Source organism: Dromiciops gliroides, chromosome 6 (genome assembly GCF_019393635.1).
Source record: "Dromiciops gliroides isolate mDroGli1 chromosome 6, mDroGli1.pri, whole genome shotgun sequence".
Taxonomy (NCBI): Eukaryota; Metazoa; Chordata; class Mammalia; order Microbiotheria; family Microbiotheriidae; genus Dromiciops; species Dromiciops gliroides.
In genome coordinates, this window is record NC_057866.1 from 102359764 (window position 1) to 102385980 (window position 26217).

Genomic DNA, 26217 nt, shown 5'->3' on the forward strand with positions numbered 1-26217 from the left:
AGACCCTCCAGGTTTCTCTGAACTCTTCCTGCTCATCATTTCTTACAGCACAATAGTATTCCATTGTATTCATATACCACAACTTGTCCAGCCATTCCCCAATTGATGGGCACCCCCTCAACTTCCAATTCCTTGCTACCACGTAAAGAGCAGCTATAAATATTTTTGTACATGTGGGGACCCACCCTTTCGATAGGTTATTTAGACAAAGGATCATATGTGAAAAGTTGGCTCCAGTTTAGCTTGTGGTTGGTGATTACTTTCAGAATGCTTTCTCTAGCCTGGGGTCAAATACCAGGCACATGTTTCAAGCCAGGGTTCTCCTCAGATCTTATGCAGTGGTTGGCTTGTATTTCTCTAATGCACTTTGGAGGGAAGGGGAAGGAGGGAGTCTGAACCTGTGATTTCATTAATGAAGGGAGACTGATGAAAAACACCCTCTCCTAATGCAAAACACTAGCTAGTTTGTAACTTATAGCCATAGAGAATTATCTGGGGGCACTGAGAGATTAGGTGATTTACCCAACCACACGTAGGTCTTCGTTGTCCATAGTCAGTATGCATCAAAGGAAGGACTTCAGCCAAGGCTCTGCTGACTCCCAGGCCAGCTTTCTATTTGCTATACCATTCTGCATCTCTTGATGTATTTACTGTGTAATATTATGTATTGTAGTTAGTTGTGTTTGCAAGCTTATTTCTCCTATTCTGCTGTGAGCAGCATGAAATGAAGAACCACATTTTATCTGAATTCTGTAATTCCCATGGCTCCTATCATACTACCTTGAACACAATGTCAAATGTTGGATATATTATGTAAAACAGGGTATAAAAGACATGTATGGTTGGAAAAGGAGGCGGTGCCCATGTAGCAGATATGAGAGACAAACATTAGCCTGAATGCTACATTGGTACCTGGACCACATTATAATTTACTACCTGTATGACCTTGGCCAAATCACTTCCCCTCTCTGGGACTCAGTTTCTTCACATGTAAAAGGAGGTGTTTAGAACAGATTCAGTGGCCTTTCAGCTCCAGCTCCATCTCCATGATCCTATGAACTGTATTGTGGTAGAGTAGGAACCACCATGCTGGAATTACTTTGGGTGGATCCTTTATGGAAGGTAAATAAACAGAAATAAACAAGGATCACCCTGGTATTTGCCAGGTGATCTGTACTGACAAGTGGACCCCCAAATCTTTATTTTTGAGTGTGACAAGTTCTAAGGACTCTGTGGGTAAATTAGAAGGAGGTTGAGTTACTCTTCTTTCTTTATATGGAACAAAACTATTATTTTTCCTGAGAACTTTGTCTTCTTCCTGCCTCAGAAAGAGGAAGAAGTGACTACTTAGGAATGTGCGTAGAGCCCCCAAATCTCAACTAGACAATATATTTTCTAATGTGCTAAGATGTACTCTCAAAAATGAATCTTTGTGGCCTAGAGTATGTGGAGCTGGGGGAGAAAATAGAAAGAAGGAGATGGAGTAAGAATCCAACATTCAATGCTAGAAATAGCAGAAGAGAGAAGGTAACTAGAAAGCAGATGCAGTACATTTTTGAGTCAAGGTAACCAGACGAATAAGCCAATTAGGAGATGGCATTTGAGACTCTAATGTGGTTCAGGAATCACTGAAGTTTAGAAATTAGTAAAGGACAAGACCTTAGAACCAAAAGCAAAGGTAACCTGAATTTGTTTGGGGGGGGGGGCGGTGGAGAAAATGAACTGCCCTGGAAGCTGATATGATCAGCAAGGCCTAAGACGGAGGGCAGGATGTATAGTGTACAAACTGCGTACTCTATCTCTTATATCCCAAGAATGGATGTTAACCCAGTACTGTCTAAAGGGATATATCTATATACCAAAACCCTGAGTGGAAAGATTTCTGCTACTGATTTCTTTGTCTCACCATAGATCAAAGGAGGATACATTTAGAATTGAAAGGAATCTTAGAGGTCATCTAATCCAAACCCCTCCCACCTCCCATTTAGAGTTGAGGGACCTGGAGCCCAGAGGGATAAAGTACTCTCCATTTCTACCTCTTGTTTTCTTCTCCTTTGCTTCTTCTCTTCTCAGTATGTTCTCTTTCCTCAATGACTTTCTCTGCTTTGTTTTTGTTTCTTTCTTCTATTTCCCTGCTCTCTGTCTTCCTTCCTTTCTCTGACTTTGCTTCTTTTTCTTCTCTTTCTTTTTCTGTCTTCTCTTACAATTTTATTTCATTCTCTCCTTTTCTTTCAATCTATCTCTCCTCTCTTTTTCCATATATCTCTGGAGTTTATGTGTGTACCCCCTCTCTGAAAATATGGTTTGCCTCTCTCTTTCTCTGTCTATTCTCTCTATTTTTCTCTCTTAGTCTCCCCTTCTGTCTTTTCCTCCCTACTCCCTTCTCTCTTTTGTGTCCCTCCCGTTTTCCCTCTCAATATATCTCTTTTTCCTTTTTCTCTGCGCCTCTCTTCCTCTTTTTCTCTGTATGTGCTTCTTTTATCCTTTTCTCTCCGTGTCTTTCCCTCTCCCTCGTTGTCCCCTCCCCGGCCCCTCCTCCCTTCCTGTCATGCTCGGACGCGGGAGGAAGGAGGGCGATAACTTCATGTGACTGCTCCTTCCCTGAACGCCCTTCAGCATCGGTTGCGGCTCCGGAGACACCACATGGACCCGGCTCCCCGGAGAAAGCTCCGTCACTGACAAGACCCACAAGGAGCCCCCAGCACCGCCCGGGAAGGTAACCGACTTTTCCTGTTTATTTCCTCTCTCTCTCTCCTTCCACCATCTAGAGCTGTCCGCTGGCCGTGGTGCTGAATCCTGGAGCCCGCGGAAGCCCTGCTTTCCCCTGGACTTGGAATTTCCTTTACCCGCGCCCCCTGTACTCCGGGTCCCCTCTGACCGCTCCCCTGAGCCTGGGGTCCTCTCTTCCCCGCCTTACCCATACCTAAAATTTGTTCTGCTTATACCTCCCCCAACCCAGCGTGAGCTTCGCCCACATCCCTTGTGTCTTGGATCCCCTCTTCCAGCGCTCTCTGCACCCAGGGTTCATTCTTCCAAAGGACCACCATGCCTACTTCCTTGCACTTCCACCTCGTCTGCCTACCCGGGACCCACTCTCCCCGCGCCCCCAGTATCCCGCGACCGCTCTGCTCACTACCCCTTGTTCTGGGTCCACTCTGCTCTTAGTCTTAGCACCGTGATTACCTCTGCTCCCTCTCTTCCCTACCTCCGGTCCTTCTTTCTATTCACACCCCTACCCGGGTCCTCTCTGTCCACACCCCCTGTGACTGTGGCCACTTCACTAGGTCCTCTGCACCCCGAGTTCCCTCTCCTCTACCGGAGTCCCCCAAGCCCACATCCCTCTCTGTTTGCACCCAGAGTAACCGGGTCCCCTCTTCCTGCTCCAGGTCCACCCGGGAGAACCTAGAGTAGGGAGAGGTTTAGGAGGTGGGGTGGAAATATGCTGAGCGAAATACGAACAAATCCGATCTGGTTTGGTCTGTTTGAGCATGTTTTGTTTTTTTTTTAATTTTTATGGGGGGGGGGCGGTGTCCGAGGGTCTTTTGTGCCAAAGCAGATCCCAGTCCCTGGGCTGAGAAGCTCAGTCGAGAGCTCTCTTTGGAGGTGATTACTCGCGGGCTTCTTTGCTTTCCGGAGGACATGAAAGCAGCGGGATCGGAGAAGTTTCGGAAGAAAAATACAGGACTGCAGCATAGGGCACGCGTCTGTGTGCGCGCGCGCACGTGTGCCTCTGTGGCGCGCGTGCGTGTGCGCGAGCTTGAGCCAGAGCGCGCTGCGGTCCGCTTCTGTCTCCGCGGTTCTATGTCGGTTCGTGCAGGGATGCGACTGCAGGGGGCCCACGTTCAGCCAATCTCCCATTCTTTCCTTCTTCTCTCCTAGGGGAGTCTGCAGGAAGGAAGCTGCCCCAGTACTACTTCCATTCCCCAGGCATACACGTCCTGAGTTTGGGGTCCGCCAGCCAGGCTGGGTAGAAGCAAGGACACAAGGACTGGGACAATTTAGGAACAGGGTCAAGGAAGGGGTGATGGTTTGGAAGAGAGTTTGGAACAGCGTCAGGACAAAGGCAGGGTCAGGGTACGGAGGGATAGGAACCCAAGTCTGCAGAGACTAAGCTTGGAGGAGGTGTTGGGATTCCATGACTCCACCCACCCCGAACCCGGGAGAATGCAGACGCTAGGACTGCGCCCCCAGCCCCCTATGGTTCCCCCTCCTCCAACATCCTCCTCGCCACGCTCCCGAGAGAGGCAAGAAGCTTCTGTGGAGGGGATGCCTGGGCGGGGCGAATGAGAGTCCGTACTTCCCAGTACCCTAACGCCCACGTTTGGGGAGAGGGTCTCCAAGGCGTGCAGTCCCCCAGTCCTGGTACTCCGAACTGGGGCCTGCCCCTAACTGGGCTCCCCCTGATCGCCCTGGAGACTGAACGACCCTAGAGCTTCCGGAACCCGCTGCGTTTCCCCAAGCGCAGCGCGAGTCACCTTCAAACGCCCCTTTCGGCACTTCCTCCCTGCTCGCTGCCGCCTCTACCAGGCGGGCGCGAGCTCCTCGCTCCCTGCTCAGCCCCCGCCCCAAAGTTTCCTCCCCCAGCTCAATTCTCTAATCAATGAACCTTTTGAAGGACGGAACACTTGCATCTGAAGCCAAAGGGCCTTTCAGGAAAATTGACATTCAATGAACCTGATCTTGCGGGTAGTTTCTGCAGCACAGAGAAGCCCCGCTCCTGCCCCTTCACTAGTCACTCTATACCGCCCCGCCCAGGACTCTTCAGAATCCCTTCTTCCACGGGCCGCCAGTAATGCTCCTTTCTCCCTCCATTCCCTGCTCCTTTCTAATCCCCAAACCAGAGCTCGTGAGTGTCCCGCACTCCTCTAGCCCCTCCCCACCAAACCTGAACCCAGCGTCCTCTTTTGCTTCCTCCTTCCAAACCAGAGCTTGGTGATGAGTGACCTCTTCCTTCTTACCCCTAAACCAGAGCTCGTCGAGTGATTCCTTCCACTCCGCCCCCAGAACTCTGGATTTGGAGTCAGCGCAATATAGTTTGAATCCTGATTCTTCCACTATCTACTTGACCTTGGGCACGTAAATTAACTTCGAGTCTGTTTCCTTATCTGAAAAATGAAGAATTTGGTTAGATGACCTCTAAAGCATCTCCCAGCTCTAAATGTAGGGTCCTATGATCCTTAGATACTCTACTCCCTAAGCAAAGAACCCCCCCCCGCCCCGACCTCTTCTTCCTGATTCCCCAAACCAGAGCCTAACGTTGACGCCCACCTCTATGACTTGTCCAAGCCCACAGAGACAGATTAGTATGTCAAAATTAATGCCTTAACCTGCTCTCAAACCCGCAACAAACAGCGACCCCAGTGGCCAACCAGTGGCTGACTGACTGCTTTCTACCTTGTCACTGAGACTGTTCTTTCGCTTAGTGACGGAGCCGAAGGGAAGGGATCTCAAGTTGGACATCTGACTTCCCAGCTTTGTCTGGGTCAGTTAACCAGGCGCAAGCTAGTTGACCTTTGTCCTTGTCTCCGGGGCTTTATCCTTTTTCTATTTTCTAAACCTTCCCAGTTCCCTCTCCCACACTCGCCCTTTACTTTAAGCTCCCTCTTCCCCCTTCTCTGCAACCTCCAAAGCATGCTGGGCTCTCTAAGCTTAGGTCTGAAGCTCCTTAATTACCCTGATTCCTAATGACTTCTCCCCTTCCGGTGCTGTTTAGATCACTGAATACCAATCCTGATATCTGCTCCCTCTTTCTCCTTGTCTCTTTGTTACACATACCCTAGTAGTGACTTTTCTAAGGTTTATTCACTGGGGGAAAGAGTAAACAGATTCAAAAATAAGAGAGAAATATCATTAGATGGACATTAGATGTCAGGATGTGTTGTGGATCATTTATTAACGTGCAAGTCAAAAAGGTGGGGATTTTAGTCTGGCCCACACTGTGTCATCTCGGGCCCTTTAAGGCTTAGTGTTTGGGGGCAGCTAGGTGGCGCAGTGGATAGAGCACCGGCCCTGGATTCAGGAGGACCTGAGTTCAAATCTGGCCTCAGACCCTTGACACGTACTAGCTGTGTGACCCTGGGCAAGTCACTTAACCCCAATTGACTCACAAAAAAAAAAAGAAAAGAAAAGAAAGGCTTAGTATTTGGCAACTCTCTAAAAATCATAAATGGAAAGTAATTTCTCTATCAATAGGATCATAGCCCCCCCCCCCCAACCAAGAAATCCACTCAATTCCAGACTAAGTAGCCCTTAAAATTTCCAGGCAATTCTATTGAATTTTGGCTTCCCAGGTTTAGCCTGGCTCCCTGAAAATCCTTTTAGGACCAGAGGGTCCAAATCCCTTATGGTTCCTGAAGAATTTTCTCCCTGGAACTGTGAATTGGTCCATTCAACAATGTTAGGCTTCTTCTCAAAGGGGAAAGGTGTGACAAGTTTTGTCCTTTACTCATAGTACTGTGTAATCACTGGCTAGCTAACTAGAACCCCTCCCTTCCAACCAAAGTGGAGAGGGAAACAAAGGGCTGTCATCCCAACTGTAGGTTTGTACCATCACTTCAGAAACGGTACCCTGTGAAAGAAAGAAAAGCTGGTGCATCCTCCCATGTCACCCTTCCACATTTTTTATGGCCTCCTCCCTTCCTCCTCACAGGGTACCATCCAGGACCAGTGGCCTGTGAAACTTGCATGTAAAGTCTGAACCAGCCTCACACGGGATCAAAGCCATCACCATGGACTTCGTTATGAAGCAAGCTCTGGGAGGTAAGGAGGCCAATTCAAACACCCACAGTCTGTGTACACTTATTTCCTTCTGAATGATTGGCATTCTCTCTTTCTCTCTCTCCCACCCCCTTTGGTGCATTCTTATATTCAAACACATACTTTTTGATTATGATGTATTGCCACAAACATTCACACCCTCCCATCTTTTATTACAGTACACCACCAGCACACTCAGAAGTACTTCCCTGTAGTTTTGTTACTGTGCACTGACGCACTTATACCAACCTTCCCATGCTTATTTGTCACACGGCATTGACTGACACCTACCTATGAAAATTTATACTTGTGACTGTAGCCCCCCCATTGCAATCCAGCTGAGCTTGCTTCATATTTGGAATAAATATTAACACAAAAGCCTTCATCGGCCTATACTGTGCAGAGGTGATGGGGAGACAGGCACTCCCTGATTTATTTACAATAAGGCAGAGGTCACAATGGAGCATGTCCTTAGGTCTCCTGGCTTTCTTTTATCAGTGTCTGTGCAGTGGGAGAGGGTGGGAGTAAGACAGTAGTAAATGGGGAATATATGAAAGTGTGTGTTTGACAGCATGTGTGAATTGCGGGAGGTGGTGAGAACAACAGATGGCCAAATCTATGGATGCCGAAGAGCAAGCCCCTCCCCAGGTTTGGGGGGTGGGGGTGGGGGTGGGGAAAGCTTGATTGGGGGCTGAGGGAGGTTGGGTAAGACTCTAACTGCTTAGGAGAGCCAGAGCTAACTGGAGCTCTGGGAGGAGGGGGTCTGTCGGGCTGAGGCCTCAAGCTGTGGCTACCTCCTGGGAAAGACAAGGCTATGTCTGGTTATTTTAGCCCTAGAAAGATCAGTTAGCTGCGCCATACGCTCTTCTCAGGAGAAGAATGGGTTTGGTTCATCACCAGTTGTGGGCTGGTGGCATCTCCAGTTCCCATGGGTTTTGCTCTCTCAATCCCACCCTTTCCTTACAAATCCCAGAAGGATTTTCTGAAAGTGAATTGTATCCCAGGCTCTGTGACCCAGCGGCATCTCTGGTTCCCATGATGTTTGCTCTCCTCTCCCCCTTTCTTAGCCAAACCCCTGAAGGATTTTAGGAAACTGAGAGCTGAATGGTTTCCCAGGGCTCCGTGATCCTGGAAAAGCCAAGACAAAGGCTGTCCTCGTTGGGAGCATAACTCCCTCCCTCCTCCCACTTCCATACACAGACAGATTAACATAATGACAAAAGGCCAGCTGCCCCTGGGCCTCAAAGTTACATCTTTGCTTTTAAAGGGAAAAACCCCCCACACTTCCTTGCAATAGAAGAGAATTATCTCATTTTAAACTTTTTCTTTAATTTTTGTGGTGATTTTATTATTCTGACATTATTTTATATATTAATATGTGAATTGGAGAGGAGCCCTTGTGACTGTCTCAAACCTGTTCTTAATACACCCCAGCATATACACGATAAAGTAGCCTCCCTTACAATCTATTCCCTTTCCAAACCCCCAATATCACTTGACACCCCCGGCCTGGGCCTAGGATGCAGTCACAAGACAGAAGAACAGTCCAACTTTGCCCCCAGTGAATGACCTGATTCTGAGTCATTCCTAAAAATGTTCAGTGCAACTACTAGATTGTCCACACAGGAGACCCAGAGAAGTATGGGGGGGGGGGACACAAAGGTTTTGCTCCCCTTTCTGGGATGTTGTCTCTTTTTCCTTTAGATTAGGATTTAGAGCTGAGAGAGCTGTTAGAGATCATTGAGCACAACTGCCTTGTTTTACAGGAGAGGAAACTGAGGTACAGAGAGGGCAATTAACTTGCAGCAGGTCACACAAAGAGTGAAGAGCAAAGTCTGGATTTGAAGCCAGGTGCTTTGACTTCAAATAGCTTCTTGAGGATGCTCAGGTGACAAGTGACTAAAGACTCAGTGTCTAGTTTGCTCTAGTCTGAGTTTAGACAATGGAGAAGTCCAAGTATCAGGTCATGGGTAAGAGAAACCAGGACTGCAGTCAGTCAGTCATCAAGCATTTATTAATTACCTACCATCTGCCAGACACTACACTAAGCTCTGAGGCTACAAAGAAAAATGAAAGACAGTTTCTCACTTCAAGGAGTTCAGAATCCAATGGGGGAAAGCAACATGTAAAAGGAAACGGAAAAGGGGAAGAGAGGAGAAGAAGAGGAGGAGGGGTGCCCAGTGCCAGGGAATGATGAAGTCCTGAAGCCTGGTGGGAAATGATGAATTGTCTATCCTAAGCCCCTTCCTTAAATAGAGGTACTCTTTTCTTTCTACTCTCTACCCTCTTTAGTCAGAGGGAGGGCAGGGGTACTAAGAAGGTATAAGTTTCCCCCTCCCAAAAGAAGAAGACATAAGTCTGTAAACAAGGCTGACTCAGCCCTACTCCTTCCCCCCAAACCCCAACTCTTCTCTAATGCTCAAGTCCACCCCAGTTATGAGTTTGGAAAGAAATATCCTGGCACCCACTCTAGTCAAGGTACCTACTTCTAACTGGAAGCCAGTTCCAGATGGAGGGAACTCATGAAAACAAAGGAGAGTTGGCCAAAGTTTGACTCTTGAGATTTGGTAAAATCCTGTTACAGGAGGATCCTGATGGGTCTTCCCTATTACCTTCTCCCAAACCCAAGCAAACCTCTATGAATTTAGAATATTCAAGGATGCTTAAAGTGGCCCCACCTCCCACATTTTCCTTTCCTCCACAAAAGTCACTATCTCCTCGAATTTTGCAGAGATGGGACTGAAGATATGGATTATGAAGACTGGAAAGAATCACAGGGCTGCTAGTACCTTCACCAGCCAAATCTGTAAGATGAGGTTAAAGAGAAATCAAGTTGGAGTGAAGAGACCTGAGTTCCAATTTCAAATCCAACATACTGTGTGATCTTGTGCAAGTCATCAAGTGGCCTATTTCCACATCTGTAAAATGAGGATAATCACTTTTCCAGAACCTATCACTACAACCACAGTAATGTTGTTGAATTGTTTCTGAGTTATATCTGACTCTTCATGACCCCATTTGGGTTTTCTTGTCAAAGATATTGGAGTGGTTCACTATTTCATTCTCCAGCTCATTTTAGAAATGGGGAAACTGAGGCAAACAGCGTTAGGTGACTTGCCTAAGGTCACACAGCTAGAAAGTGTGTGAGGCCAGATTTGAACTCAGGAGGACTACTCCTGAATTCAGGCCCAACAATCTGTCCACTGTGCCACCCAGCTGCCCTAACAACAAAAATAGCTAACATTTATTTAGTACCTACAATGTGCCAAACACTGCTAAAGAGCTTTGCATAGATTGCATCATTTTATCTTCACAACAACCCTGGGGCATAGATGGGGTATTATCCCCATTTTAGAGTTGAGGAAAATGTACAGTTCAGGGTTATGGGAGATAGTGTGCTTTGTAGACTGTTATTTCTTTTGCTTTGTTTTGGTTTTGTGGGGCAGTGAGGGTTAAGTGACTTGCCCAGGGTCACACAGCTAGTGTCAAGTGTCTGAGGACAGATTTGAACTCAAGTCCCCCTGAATCCAGGACTGGTGCTTTATCCACTGTGCCACCTAGATGCCCTTAGCTGTTATTTCTTAAAGTCTTTTTCAGCTGTTCTGAAATAGGCACTTCCTAGGCCTAGGGGTCTGGGGTTAGCCCCAAACGATGGTACTTAGCCTACTTGCAGAGTTGTATTGGTGGTATGATTTGAATAGAGTGGGGCAAGAGGCTGCGCACCCATCACAGTGCCTGAAATCGGCTGGAATCATCCATCATTCCATACTGTAGCTCAGCATTTGCTGTGGACCAGCTCCAGATGGGTGCCAGACTCTGCCTGCCCCAGGGATTGCCCAATGATTGGCATTGATCTGCAGTCTTCTCCTCCTAGCGCTTCCCTCTCATTGCCTGCCCTGGGGTTCTGCAGACTTCCTTTCTCCTCCGTGGAAAGCCTGATGTAGGACCGACAGGGCCAGGGCTTCTCCATGGTCTTCAGAAATAATTTGGTTCATCATGAATAGTGGCGTTTCTCATCTACTTAAATTAAGTCAGAGGATTTCAAACCTTATATCAGGGCCTCCCGCCTCTGGAAATTTCCCCAGGCCAAAGGACATGGAGATTTCAGGCTAATTATCGGGACTTAGGATCATAGAATGTCAGAACAAGAAAGGCCTTTAGAGAGCATCTGACCCAACTTCCTAATTTTACAGATGAGGAAACTGAGGCCCTAGAGGGGACATGAGCCCCCCCCACACACACACACACATCATGCATCAAGTAAGGTTTTATCCTTCTGGTTTAAATCTGGTGTGGTCCAGAATCTGCCCCACTGAAGCTCAGATATTACATTTGTCATTCAAGTGATATATAATTGAAGCTTCATTAGGAGGTTTTGAAACATCTAACTTTGGTTTGCACACTGTGGAGATGAACAGGATAATTGCCCAGAGTTTTTTTCATCTTGTGTCCTAGCATCTAGGCTATTTCTCTAAATAATCACAAAGGAACCCCTCTCCCTGGAATTTTCAAGAAGGCAGTGTATATTCTATCTATGTTGACATACTTTCTAAACACACACTTAAGAGACAATCAATCATCAAAGGCATTTATTAAGTGCCTACTATATACCTTGAACTGTGCTAAGTGTAGAGGATGAAAATGAGTGGGGTGGGGGGAACAGAAATGGGACTACCAGATGGATGATGCCAATAGGCGAATTGCAGTGAGTTGTGTGGATATCACCTTTCAGGATCCATCCCTAGGAAGCTTTGAATTGCTGGTGCTCCTATGGAACACCAGGCACTGTGTGCCTTGTTTCTGGGACTTGAATTCAAATCCTGGTCTATTCTTGAGTTTCTGTATGATTGTGGACGAATTATTTTTTTCTTCTCTGGACTTAAGTTTCTCCATCTGTAAAATGGTGGGGGGTGAGAATTAGCTAGTTTCTCTGATATTCTGTGGTTAATACCCTGCATTGGGAAAGTTACTGGTGTTGGTATTGCCTTGGTGTGTTGTATACACCCACACTCTGTGGAAAGGGAAGGGCTGGGAAAGCTCCACAATTTGCTCCAAGAGAGTGAGGGTTTCTACCATGGCCTGTTGCAAAGTCATCTGCCCTTCTGGTCCTAGTACTACCAATTGAGCGGGAGGGAGAACTATTACCAAAAAACAAACAGAAAACAAAAAGCATCTCACCAAAACCCCAGAGTTCCCTAACAGAGTACCTGGCTCTTCCACAGCATTTTCTTATTCTCAGTTCATTAGTCTATCAATGATCCATTAATCCATCAATCATTCAGGAAAACTGTCACTAAGGAAATTTGAGTGCATAGGTCAGAGATCCCCCCAAAACCCCATAGCTGTTAATTGGGCTCTGGTATGGGCACCAGCCCAACCTATGCTCCCACCAGTGGGCAGCCATCTCTGCTAAGCAAGCTGAGAGGAATTAAACAAGTATTTCATTTAACAAGCATGTTTTAAGTGCTTCTTGTATGCAAAGTCTCCGACCCCCATGGACCTTACAGTTCAGAAATAAAAAGGGATAAGACACATAACTCTATCATTATATGAGAGGTGTAAACCAAATGCCCTTTGAGGTCTAAGGTGGAAAGTAAGGATAGAAGGTAGATTTGATGCAGATGTCATCTTGTACATTGACTGAGATGGAGGGGGACAGCACAATGGGTGATGGATCTGGCTCTGAGATTCTAGTCCCTCTCACTAAGAAATCTTCAATTAGGGGTGAATGACCATTTGTTGGGAAGGCTGACATGATGATTCATACTCCAGGTGAGAGGGTTGGATATCTGAGGTTCCTTCTAGCTCTGTGACGCTGGGCACGTCTGGGCCTCAGTTTCCCCCCATCAGATGAAGTCATAGGAGCTATAGCTAGAAAGGACTCCTCATTTTACAGAAGGGGAAACTGAGGTCCAGAGAGGTTAAGTGACTTTCCCAAGGTCATGTAGGTAGTAAACGTGAGAGGGGAATTTGAACCTAGATCTTCCCACTTCAGGGCCAGAGCTCTTTCTTTTGTTTCACAGAGCCTCATCATATAGATATATGCTCTATTTATTTTATAGGGTCTTGTTGCTAGCGCTTGTCCCTAGCCCTCCACCTCTGCCCTGCTAAACAAACAAACAAAAATCCACCTTTTATTTAGTATATAGGGATAGGGATAGGATTGAACCTGTGATTTTATTGGCATAGGGAAATCTCTGGATAAAGAAATTCCCTCCACCAATCAAAATGACAACTTCTTTTTTGGACCTAACTTTGTAGCTGTTGTTTGTGAGTGGCTAGGTAGCATAGTGGATAGATCACCAGACCTGAAATAAGCAGTATCTGAGTTCAAATCTGGCCTCAGATACTTACTAGCTGTGTGACCCTGGGCAAGCCACTTAACTCTTTTCACCTCAGTTTCCTTGTCTATAAAATGAGCTGAAAATGGCAAACCACAGGTCATCAAGAGTCAAGCATGACTGAAAAAAAAAGTTCCCGTTTCCCCCAATAGAATGTCTGATTTTTGGAGCATGAGGAATGTTTGGATTTAATCTTTCATCTCCACCACCTAGCAGAATGCCTGATGCATAGTAGGTGTTTATTGAATAAATGACCGACTGACTGCTGTGAGGTTCAAATAAAAGAAATGGTGCTCTTTCTCCTTCCAGTAGAGAAGTGGGGACTATGGGCACGGAATGTTTCATTTTTCATAACTGTTCTTTTTCTTTGTGACAAGGAAAAATTCATGGGGGGAGGGAGAATGGTAAGAAACAACTGTGATGTGAAAACAAAAGACACAAATAAAACATTTTTAAAATGGGGACAATTGTGAGCAGGCGTTTTGAACAGTCAAGACACAAAGGATGTGCTTGACCAGGCTTCCCTTTGGGAGGGATGCAGACAGAATAAAGCTCTTGGGTTGTTCTCAGCTACTGCAGAAGAATTCCATGGAACCCTGCATAGCTCCATTGTCTTCGTCTGGATATACATATGTGCTGGGGCAATGTTCCAGCAGGGAGCCCGCTGGACAGCTCCCCTAGTGCCTTGAAGCAACTGGGTGTGTAGTCCATGTTTGTTGCATTGAATTGAATTAAGTGGACTCAGGCCCGCATTGAAATTGAATCCAGGGACCCCAGGCCAAGGAAGCCTTTTCTTCCTTAGTAGCTGTGTTAGAATTAATAAACTTAGGGGCAGCTAGGTGGCTCAGTGGATAGAGCACAGGCCCTGGATTCAGGAGGACCTGAGTTCAAATCCGGCCTCAGACACTTTACACACTCACTAGCTGTGTGACCCTGGGCAAGTCACTTAACCCCAATTGCCTCACTAAAAAAAAAAAAAGAATTAGTAAACTTCTTGAGGGCAGGCCTGTTTCATTTTGTTTTTTGTGTCTTCTGTGGCTAGCACAGGGCCAGGCATATAATAGGCTCTTAATAAATACTCATTGATGGGCTGTTCCTTTTTTGAAGTCTGTAGCTGCTTAATTGTCTCAGTTCTGCATGTTGTTTATGTAGGCATTGTGGCTTCTATCCTTGGACAGCACTGTTGTGTGAAGGAACAAGCTGAGGCCCCTGGGCATCAGAGCAAACTGCTTCTGCTGCAGCCCTTCCTGGCTCTTGCACTATTTATTCAGTCTGTTTGTTGTTCTGAGGGGAGACTTGGGCTGATCTTGTTGGATTACATCGGCAGAGCCACTGCAAACATCCTATGCCCCACTGCCGGAATTCTCTGACTGGATAGGCTGTTGTGTGATTGGACTTCTCCATCCTGAGAGTTCCATCAAGAGAAGCAGGATGAGAAAGGGTGGAGACCAAAGATGGAGGGAGGAAGGAGGTGGGTAGGGGCACTCACCAAAGGGTCAGACCCTATAAAGTATTGGAAGAGAGAGAGAAAGATTGAGAGAGAAGGAGGGAGGGAGAAAGAGAGAAGAAAGGAAAAAAGAAGGGAGGGAGGAAGAAAGGAAGGAAAAAGGAAAGAAAGAAGAGAGGAGGTAAGGGTGGAAGGAAAGAAGGGTGAAAGGAAAGAACAAAAGGAAGGAGGGAAGGAAAAGGAAAAAGGAAAGAAAGAAAAAGGAAGGTAAGAATGGAAGGAAGGAAGGAAGGAAGGAAGGAGGAAAGGAAGGGAAAGGGGCCCAAGAAGGAATCAGCAACAGGAACCATGTTTGAAATGGCCTTCACCTCAAATCCACGGCCCCTCATAAAGTTCATATTCTCTAAAAACTAACCAGTATATCTGGGAATGTGGATTTAAAGTGAGCACTCCTCCAGGAGATTTCAGGATGAAAGGATTTAAAGCTGGAAACAACTTTAGAGCTCATCTAGTCAACCCCCTCATCTTACAGATAAGGAAACCAAGGCCCAGAGAGTTTGCCCCAAATCACATGCAGCTCTTAAGATTCTACCCTAGGACTTCCGACTCAAAATCTAGTGTGTGGGGGGCAGCTAGGTGGCGCAGTGGATAGAGCACTGGCCCTGGAGTCAGGAGGACCTGAGTTCAAATCCGGCCTCAGACACTTAACACTTACTAGCTGTGTGACCCTGGGCAAGTCACTTAACCCCAATCGCCTCACTAAAAAAAAAAAAAATCTAGTGTGGGCTTTTTTTCTTTCTTTGTGCTATATCATACTTCTATAAGCATGCACACAAGTCAGACAGACATAAACAAGTATGTCACCAGGCAGGGCAGTCCCTGAGGTACTGATCAGCTATCCCAACTCTGGTGTCAGGATGGTCAGACTCTTATAAGGTAGTCACAGCTAATTTATGTCTTTTGTGGTGAGGTCATCTCAGATGGGTCAGCTGGCCCATTCAGGTGACTGTCCAGCCGGTTGTAGCTCTATGAGGACCAGCTGGGAAAAGGGAGGGCTAAGAAAGCCTCCAATCTAGGTTATCATAACTAATTCATGACAGTTTCAGAGCCGGGAGGCTGCTGAAACAGGTTCAAGGCTGCTACAGGTAAGATGTTAAGGAAAAAAGACACAGAGACATGGGATTGGAAGGGCCCCATGCACTTGGGTGGAGGCAAAAGGCAAAGTTTATTTGGACAGTATGACATATTTATACTTGAGGTGAGCAAAAGGAATGTCTTTGTGTGAAGTTCGTGCCAAAAGAACAGGATGAGGGGATTGTTTCATAGACCTTGGGCCATGTAGGCCTTATCTATGATGAGGAGCATGTTTCTGTCCTTTGAAGTTTCCTTGGCACCTATGCAAATGCATCATCCTTGGTGCTGAGCAAATGCATTTGCATCCGAGAAGGATCATTGTGGGTTACAGCCCTCTTATCAAGGCCTAACTAAGAATCATCGCATATTTTCTGGAAGGGGGGTTTCTGTCTGTGAGCTTTGCTCTAACAGTAAAAGGGGGACTTGTGTTAGCCCCTAACAAATTCAGATAACAATTCATCCCCCCTCCACTTGTGTATTTTTTCTTGCTCCACTTCTTGGAGAAGATTCAATGACATCTCTCTTGAGATTTGAAGAGATGCTGGGCATCATGATTCTCCCACACCCTGGACAAGTGACCCTTAATGGAGCTGTTCATCCAGAAATGTATGGAAGGGCTGAAGGATGACATCTGCTGCTCTGAGCGTGCTTCAGCAGACACCAGATTCTGTGGTGATTTCTGGGATTGTAAGGTACCCTAGCCATCTTCCCTGGGGGCTCTCACTGGGAGCTGGTCTCCAGGTTTTATGCCTGGGGGTGGGGTGGATTTTCAGCTTGGTATTTGCCAAGTGGATGAGGAGAATGCCAGACTTGAAGCTCATGGGATGAGGACCAAGAGCAAGGTTTGGATACCGAGTTACTGCATCTACCTGACTCAACTTGACTTCTCTTCTGCCAGATTAAACTACCTTGTATTCTCTGGGTTTCCTTTTCCTTTCCTTTAAAGAAAATAACAGGCTCCGCCTCAATGTCTAGGACTTTGTGTCCCATACTGCCCCACCTCCAGCCCCACTCCTACCTCCAGCCATCGGAGCTAAGGTGAGCAGTAGGGAGAACTTTCTTCTCACAGTTCCCACTCTTCACCTTGCTTTCAATTTGCAATTTTGGAGCCAAAAGGGAAGAGGCCTAGGGTCTGTGAAAACACTGGCAATTATGCATAAGGAACAGATATTTTGCTTTTATTCAAACAATGTTTAAAGTGTGCAGATTTATAAGTGGTGTTATTATATAATGATTCATTTCAGAATTTTTTGATACATATATACCTGGTAATAGTAAAGCATGATAACATGAATATAAAATACAGCCTTGTATGTAGATAACTATAAATATATGTTATTTAAAAAAACAACAAAGATACAATAGGGTAAAAACTAGCAATTCTTGAATTAATAATGATAAGACCATTATGGATACAAGTACAAGGGAGTTTTCTGCCAGGATGTATGGTGCTGTTGAAAGAGTTCTGGACTAGAGTCTGACCTGGGTACAAATTCTGATTCTGATGCTTACCAGTTGTGTGACCTTCAGCAAGTCACTTAACCTCTTTGAAATTCAGTTTCCTCATTTGTAAAATTCAATCAAGTATGTATTAAGTGCTTCCTGTCTTTAAGGCTACACTGTTCTAGCTTCTGTGGCTCTAAACTTATGGAACCGTTATAAGGATCAATAATAGAAAGCATTTTGTAAATCTCAAATCACTTTTGAAGTGTCAGCTATCCTTCTTCTTCTTCTTCTTCTTCTTCTTCATACCTAAATAATCTGCCAGACCATGTGCCTCTAGCACAAGGTATCAGGGATACTTTGGTCTCTTTTAGCCCTTTGTCCCTGCCAGTTCCTCCCACCTCCCCAGCTCCTGTCTGTTCTTGGATGGCTCCTATTCTTTTCAGGAGTTTGCCCTTCACAGGCTCACACACTGGGGCCTTCCCTCTGTCCGTCCATTCATGTGTTAAGACTTCTCTGCTTCCTTTGACCCATGCCACCCTCAGGAGACTGGGCTGACTCAAAGCCACTTGAGAGATGGTCAGATGGACCTATTGGTCAGACTCTGTCTTGCCTCCAGGATCCCAAATCAGATTCGTTTTCCTCAGCAACCTTTAGAGCACATCTTTCAGAAGCTCAATCAGGTTGTAGCTTTACCATTTAAAAAATATGTTATTAAGATTCACTGAGCTCTAAGAAAAAGCTGGTTGATTTTCCATAGGAAAAAAATGTTAGTCATCTCAAAAAATTGGGGAAAATAATAATGAATAACAGGAGAGGAATAAACCAGGATGTCATCTTCCAAACGGCCTCCCTTCCCTGGGATGTTTTGACTTTGGGGGCTTTTGGGGAAAAGCAAAGAAGATCATGGGATCTTAGAATTGGAAGTGACCTCAGAGGTCATCTAGTCTAAGCTTCACCTGAATAGGAATCTCTACCACAACATCCCGGACAAGTGGCCATCCAGACTTCACTTGAAAACTATCAGCCATGGGGAACTTGATACCTCTCAAGGCACGCCCTTCCATTTTTTGGACAGCTCCCATAGTGAGAAGATTGTTCCTTACATTGAGCTTCAGTCTGCCTCTCTGTATGTCCCTCTTCACCCACCACCTTTCTTCGCCATTCTTATTTCTTTTAGTCTATTCTGGAGCTCCTCATGAATGAACAGGGACCTAGAATATGGAATCAATTTCCTTGAGGGTACTAGATGGCTAGGAAAAAGGTCACCCCCTCATACGATCCTTTGGCCGTGGCCTTGACACAGTGAGAAGAGCCAGTCACACCACTCGTGGAATTTAAACAGAGTTATCTTTTGCCTTGAATTATACACATCATTCCTTTAATCTTAAATCAGGCTGCAGTCTAGGACTGCTGAGAAATCTGAAATTCTTTTCCATGTCTGTGTTTGCTTGGACCTTAATGTTCATTTCAATTTTTTTGTTAATTCCCTGTTCCCTTTCACATCCTTGCATTAAGTGCACAATTTTCTCCAAACCAGCCTAGCCCATCCCTGATGTATGTAAAAGATTATTGTGAAAGGCCTATCATCCAGGAGCTATTAAAACTAATGCTGTTTGCTTAATCCTGACAATAATTTCTTGCCAACCAAAAAAGCAAAAAATAAATGACTTTATCAGTTGAAGTGTGTTACATCCACTTTATTCCCATGTTGGAGCTAAAACATTTATAATTGAGTTTCAGTTTAATCAACTAATGCTCCATCTCTGCAGGAGAAGTGACATTCTTCAGGGCTTCACAAGAAATGATGGCTTCTTTGAAGTGTCCTCCCACATCAGGGATTCAAGGTTTTAGGTAAAAGCTCTCACTTTCTTTCCCTTCCACTACTACTCACAAAGTTCCATTTACAATGGATTAGTGTCTTGGCTTGTTCTCTAATATATATGGACAAGTCAAAGAATCACATTTGAAGAGTTTTCTACAAGCTGTGAGGTTTTAATGAATCACCTTATAAGTCGTTGTTGAGTTTCTTGTGTGCCCAGCTCTGTTCTCTGTACTAGACTGGAGGAACAGGAAGAGCAGACCACCCTCAGAGGGGAGGTAGGAGGAGTGAACCCAGGCCTTGCCCTCTGGGTGCTCATAGTCTGGGAACTAAAGATGGGTAAATGCCTAGATTTTCCAAACCAGGAAGAGACAGGTATGCTTGTGGGTGCCTGAAAGTATTCTAGAATGTGTTATCAAAGGGATGGTTTCTGAGCTTACCAAGACCATTAAGAACAGGTTATGTCACACTAATTTTCAATTCCTTTTTGTTTTTTTTACAGTTATGAGACCCATAGATAAGGGCAATGTTATAAACACAATATGTCTGGCAAAGCATGTGACAAAGTATCTCATGATATCCTGATGGGGCAAGATGACAATGCAGGCTAGATGACAGATCAGTTAGATGATTTCAAATCTAGATGAATGATTGACTCAAAGAGCAGACATTAATGGATTAGTTTCATCCTGGAGGGAGCATTGGTAGTGGAATGCCATGGGTATATGTCCCTGACCCTGTACTGTTTTAATATTTTTTATCATTGATTCAGATTAAGCCATAAATGGCATGTTTATAAAATTTATAGCTGAAACAAAGTGGAGAGTGATAGCTAACATGTATATTGGATGTCAGAGACAGGATCCAAAAATACCTCAATGGACTAGAACGGCAAACTAACTTAATAAGATGAGATAATAGCATGTCCCAAAAGTCAGTGCAGTTTAAAGCTTAGTAGAGTGTTTTTGTTTTGTTTTGTTTTGTTTTGTTTTTTTTAGTGAGGCAATTGGGGTTAAGTGACTTGCCCAGGGTCACACAGCTAGTAAGTGTTAAGTGTCTGAGGCCGGATTTGAACTCAGGTACTCCTGACTTCAGGGCCGGTGCTCTATCCACAGCGCCATCTAGCTGCCCCCTTTAGTAGAGTTTTAATAGCTTAAACCTACAACTAAGATTTTTGGGACATGCTGTAGTAATGATAAATGTAAAGTCAGGACCTTAGATCCAAAAAATCAAATGCACAAGTACAGAGTGGTAGAAATATATTACATTCCAGAGACTCAATTTCCTTATTTGTAAAATGGGGGTAATAATAACACCAAAGATACCTCAAAGAGTTGTAAAGTTTAAATGAGATAATATCTGTAAATTACTTTGGAAATCTTAAAGTATTATATAAATGTCAGCTATCATGATCACCTAAGAATTTCACCTGTGGGATTCAGTATCAAAAACACTACAATGAAAATTAATAAGATTAATCTTCAAACTAAATTGTAATAAATATGCTGAGTCATTTTTACCAACATTTAAGTGAATGTTGAATGAATGGTTCTAAATTCACCACATAGATCTTTAATTATTTCTCTTAGTCTTACATGGGAGAGAGTTCATTTTAATTAAATTGACAGGTTATAAGAGACAACGAATCATACCAGAGCTGCTTAGAAACACTGTGGGAAAGTGACGTATTTACAGTCATATGTTGGATGGAGTGGAGAGTTTGAAGAACAATCAGGTGAATTCCATCAGCAAAGACAGCTCATTGAGAGGTTACTATGTTTTTATCCTCAAATTCAGAAAAACTAGACCAGAGGCACAGAAATAAGCCTTAATTTTTCTTAGCATCTGAAACAGCCAGTTGGTGCCTGGAGTCAAAAAGACCTCAGTGCAAATCTGACATTAGACACTTAGCTATTCGATCCTGGGCAAGCCACTTAAACCCCTGTATGCCTCAGTGTCATCTACTATTAAAATGGGGATAATAATAGTACTTACCTCACAGCACTATTGTGAGGATCAAATGACATAATATTTGCAAAGTGCCTGGCACTTGGTAGGTGCTAAATGCTTATTCTCTTCACCACACAAATGTACACCCAACCAAAGTTAGTGGGTGTGTATGTATATGTGTGAGAGATGGCAGGGAGGGGGGTAAAGAGGGGGGGATAAATGAATGTTACATAGTGTTTTTTGAAGGTAGGGTTTTTTTGGAAGAAGTACTATAGTTATTTGTACACATGCCTTATTCCTCCTACTGTACAGTAAGCTCCCTGAAGGCAAGGACTATGTCTTATTGAGGCCTTAGTACTGTGTCTTGCACTTAATAAATATTAATTGAATTGAAGAAGGCATAGATAGATTTCACTCCTTCCAGGACATCTGTCTTGTAAAAGCATCTTGTTGGTCATCCAGTTGACAGAGGCAGAGTATATGGGCAGAATCATAACTATGGCTGGGCAACCAGAGTTCTGACTCAGGTCACTGAATTTGGAAGACACTGACAGCATATATTCTCATTTTATCCAAACTGCACCTGAAAACCAGAAAAGGATTCTGATCACCAATCTCAGGGGCCCCATGGAGCAGCCTATGATCTAAGTCACTGTAGGCAGCTGCCAGGTAAACCTACCTAACTCATGTCTTTTCTGTTCTTTATGCCTTCTGCTCCATTCAGAGGGGAAACAATGAAAAGTCATTAGCCTACCAATGAAAACACTTTGCACCAATTCTCTGCCACCACCTTCCCAATAAAAAAAGAACTATTTTTTAAATGCTCAATGTTAAAATTGGAAAGAGGGCATCATGTAGGAACTATTCACTAAGCCTTGCTTAACCTTGAATGAATTTAACTCCATTACCTACTATTACCCTACCATTATCCAGATGCATCCACCCACAAGGCAAGGGCACAATTAAAGAAAATTATTGATATATTTTGTTTTGGTACCAACTTCACTTCCAAATACATTTCCATCCTTCCTCTGCTGAGCTAGCATGCTTTGTAATAAGGAATAGCAAAAAAAAAAGAAAGAAAGAAAAAAGGAAAAAAGAAAAGAGAAAAAAGAAGTTTAGCTAAACCAACCAATCCATCAACCATGTCTTTTACATATCCTACCCTCCTTTCTCCAAATAAAGGAAAGAGGTGCATTTTCCTAACTCTTTTCTGGGGCCATGCTTGCTCATTGTAATTACATAGCCTAGAGTTTCATTATTTTGTTCTTTCCATTTACATTGTTGTATTCATTGTGTATATCATTTTCTTGCTTCTATTTACTTCACTCTTCACCAATTCTATGCCCCTGGTGCCAGGCCCATTTATTGACAGGTACCAATTATTCTAGTCTGAACCACACGGATGGCTCTTTAGCCTCAGTTGAGTATGCTTGGGAGGCAAAGAAGGCTGGAACCCGGCTTGGATGTTAGTCTCAGAATCTCCCTGTACCCTGCCACTACCAGGCTCCCTTATCCAGCCCAGATCCCTGACACTGCTGCAGAAACTGCCCTTGGCAATGCCCCAGGGGTACACTGCAGACTGCTTGATATCTGCTGAAAAGCCCCTTCCTCTGTACTTTTAAGGGGTGGCATCACCTTCAGGGACCTGGTGCTCCCAGAAAGACCCAACTTTGGTCTTATAGAAACCATAAACCCAAGGTTGTTTCACAGACAGGTAGTTACTGAGTGACAGGGGAGTGTATAGAGGTTGTACCCTCACCGAAAAGGACCTCTAGTGCCATTGAATCCACTCTATACCCTCACAAAAATTTCCATACTGTGTCTTCCCATCCCTCTCTAAATTCCTCATAATGGTCACATCTCATGGCACAATAACATTAAAGGCATAATTCTGTTTTCTGTTTTGCTGTTTTTTTCATTAATCAGGCATTTCTTTTATTTTATTATTTTTTTAACCAGGCATTTATTAAGTACTTCCTATGAACCAATCATTGTTCCAGGCACTGGAGATACAGACAAAAACAGAATTTTCAGTCTGTTAGAAAGAAACATCATGTATATAGACAAGCAAATAGTAAATAGAATCCAATGGATCTGTGTTCTCATGGATGTGGCCATTTCCTTCAGTGATGCACACCTCATCAGCTCACCATACAGAGTGCACCCAATGTGTTTTGGGAAAGTATTATGACAAACTTCCAAGTAGTCTACAGTCATTTTTATTCCTATTTCTTTTGGGAGTACCAATCCAGGCTATTTTGTTATATTTAGGGACAAAAAAAAGTTTGGGAAAATCAAATGTCCATGTCTCTTTCCCATTTTTGGGGGGGGGGCGGGGCAATGAGGGTTAAGTGACTTGCCCAGGGTCACACAACTAGTAAATGTCAAGTGTCTGAGGTCAGCTTTGAACTCAGGTCCTCCTGAATCTAGGGCCAGTACTTTATCCACTGTGCCACCTAGCAGTCCCTCTTTTCTAATTTATACCTCAAACCAAGATGCCCTAGGTCCACCAGGCTGGAGCAAAGTGATTGGCAAAGGGGCCAATAGCACTTAATGCTATTTCAAACAGATGTGACTACCAGTAATTCTTAAACAGTTTTTTTTTACTTTTTTAGCACAGTTCCTGACACATAGTAAATATTTAATAAATGTTACCTAGAAACTGAAAAAACACATTTTTCTTTCTTCCATACTTAGGGAAAGAGACACAAGGGCAATCTGATTTTCCCTTCCTCTCAACATGTTCCTTAATTGAAAAGAGAAAGTGTACACACAATAAAGATTTCTCTTTTTTTAATGTAAAATTTCTTTATTTCTAACATTATTTTCTTTTTAAAATTTTGAGTTCCAAATTCTCTCCCTCCTTCCCACTCCCCCATCCACTGAAAAGGCAAACAATATGATAGCAATTATACATGTGAAATCATGCAAAACATTACAATAAAGATTTCTAATGGATGTCTAAAAAATCTCGGTGGGGGAGCTAGGTGTGCAGTGGATAGAGTGCCAAGCCTAGAGTCAGGAAGACTCATCTTCATGAATTCTAATCTAGCCTCAAACACTTACTAGCTGTGTGACCCTGGGCCTCAGTTTCCTCATATGTAAAATGATCTGCAGAAGGAAATCGCAAACCACTCCAGTATCTTTGCCAAGAAAACCCCAACTGGGGTCGCTAAGAGTCAGACACGACTAAACAACAACTGAACAACAACAAAATCTAGTTACATTGTAAGTAAAATTGTAAGGAGAGGCCAGAGTGAAATTTTTCAGGAAGAGATGACCAAAAAGGGAGATATTAATGAACTCTTTCGCATGAAACAGACTTTTCTGGCTGCTTCAGGTCCCAAGAGCCAGTAGGTCATAATTAAAGCCAATCATGGCAACTCCAGACAGTTATCCAAATAGTTTTCTGGTGCTGTCACTTTTTGTCTGACTGATTTCACATCATTCTTGAGTCATGGGGGACATAAAATGTTGATAAGAACTCTGGAACATCAGTCTCTAACTGCCCAAATAGATGTCATTTGTTGAATGCAGAGGAATTCTAGAATGTTTTACTCATGAGATATTTTTAAAGGGCCCCTTCAGCTCAAAGAGTTCTTGGCATATAAGACCTTGGTCCTGAGTACTTGCTCTAGGAAGGAGAAGGAGCAAGTCTCTGGGCCTGAGATGAGACTCTCCATTACAGAACAAGCCTTTGTTTACCCCCAGGGATGGTTATCTTGTTGTATTCTGGAGCAAATGCAATTCTGTATCACACTTTCACTCTCTAATCATCTTGGAAAGAAATGGAGAAAACTGCTCCTAGATCAATCAATACATTGGTTTTTTTCTAACAATTATAACTCAAAATACTCCAACCCTTCTAACAAATAGGAGCTTTTTCTCCCGGTGGGAGATGAAGTAATGGTACCAAAATTCTCTGTCTTCTTAAAGTCACTGCAGGGCTATATCTCAATAACTGCAGGAGAAGACGATCTTTGATTTGCAGAATTAAGAGAACTATGTTCAGTTTTAGGTGCCGCATTTTAAAAGGGGCTTGGACAGATTGGAGCAAGTCGAGAAGAGGATAACCAGGTCCTGACCTCAAGGAACTCATGATCTGGAAATAGGATGAGAAGATTGGAGACCAAGCCCTAAGTCTGGGGGGCAGAATGCTTAGAGGGAATGTGATGTCTGTCTTCAAGTACTCAAATAGCTGCCAAGGAGAAGATGTTTATATTTTGTTCCCTTTGACCCTAGAGGGTGGAAGGAGGAGCAATGGGTAGAAATTCAGTGAGCTAGTGCCTCTCTGTAGACTTGATTTAACAGATGTGAATTCCCACCAATCAGCCAATAAATATTTATTAAGTACCTAATAAGTGCCAGGCACTGTGCTAAGAATTCCATGGGGAGGCTGGTTGACCACTTTAAGAAGGTGGTAGAAAGGCTTCATATTCAGGGATCATTTGGACTCAATGAACTTTGACTTCTTTCTAATTTTTAGATTCTGTGAAATTGAGCTGGTTCTCAAACTCAGGTCTCTCCCCTTCCAAACTAGAGCTCTTTCCACCATGCTGGATGGTTAATCCTTAGAGAAGTATTGTGGTTTACCCTTCTCCATCCAGGGCAGCGTCTATCTTGTTTCTACCTTTTGTTAGCTGTCTGAGTGCTAGTTTTTATATCTGTGAAACCCCCCCCCCCCCAAACAATTGAATTCTTCCAATCTCAAGGTGACTGAATTCTTCTTAATCACTTTTGGCTGAATCTCCTTAATTGCAAATGGGCCAGTGTTGCTAATGGGCAAATGCCGGAGTGGATTTTTAGCTTAGAATAGTTGTCCATGTTAGTGAAATAAGCAAGATTTATTGCATCGGGGCACCATGTAAAGAGTCCTTGAATTACCAAGTGAAGGGATGATTTAGCAACTATTTACCCTACTGATTTAGGCCCAATCCAAAGTCAATGATAATTTAATGATAATTTAAGCCAATATATCCATGTTGGGGCCCAACTAAGACTGAAGGAATAACCCAAGAATTGCCTCCAAGCATGAGGCAGTGTAGTGAATGCTGAATTTGGAGTCAGACAATCTGGATTCAGAGCTCATGTCCACTTAGTATTTATGTGATCTTGGGGAAATTACTTAATCTCTTTAGGATTTTGTTTTCCCCATCAGTGAAAGGGGAGGGGGTTGAACTTTTATCTCTAAGATTCCCTATAGTGCTGATTCTTCCACTTTCTTGATTAGATTTCAGGCCTTAGAACTGCTGAGGTCTGCAAAGTTGAATTAACAAGACTTTTAAAGTGCCCACTATGTGCCAGGCACTGTGCTAAGTTCT

At 44.0% G+C, this 26217-nt stretch overlaps 1 protein-coding gene across 1 annotated transcript in view; it reads left to right on the plus strand.

The window, feature by feature from the left end:
- The first annotated feature begins 2526 nt into the window (after nt 1-2526).
- Nucleotides 2527-26217, plus strand: part of CPLX1 (complexin 1) — a 109874-nt gene continuing 86183 nt past the window's right edge. The window contains exons 1-2 of the mRNA XM_043970890.1: nt 2527-2716; nt 6650-6759. Coding sequence (XP_043826825.1) covers nt 6729-6759 — 31 coding nt within the window. The 5' untranslated portion in view covers nt 2527-2716; nt 6650-6728. The remainder of the gene's footprint in view (nt 2717-6649; nt 6760-26217) is intronic.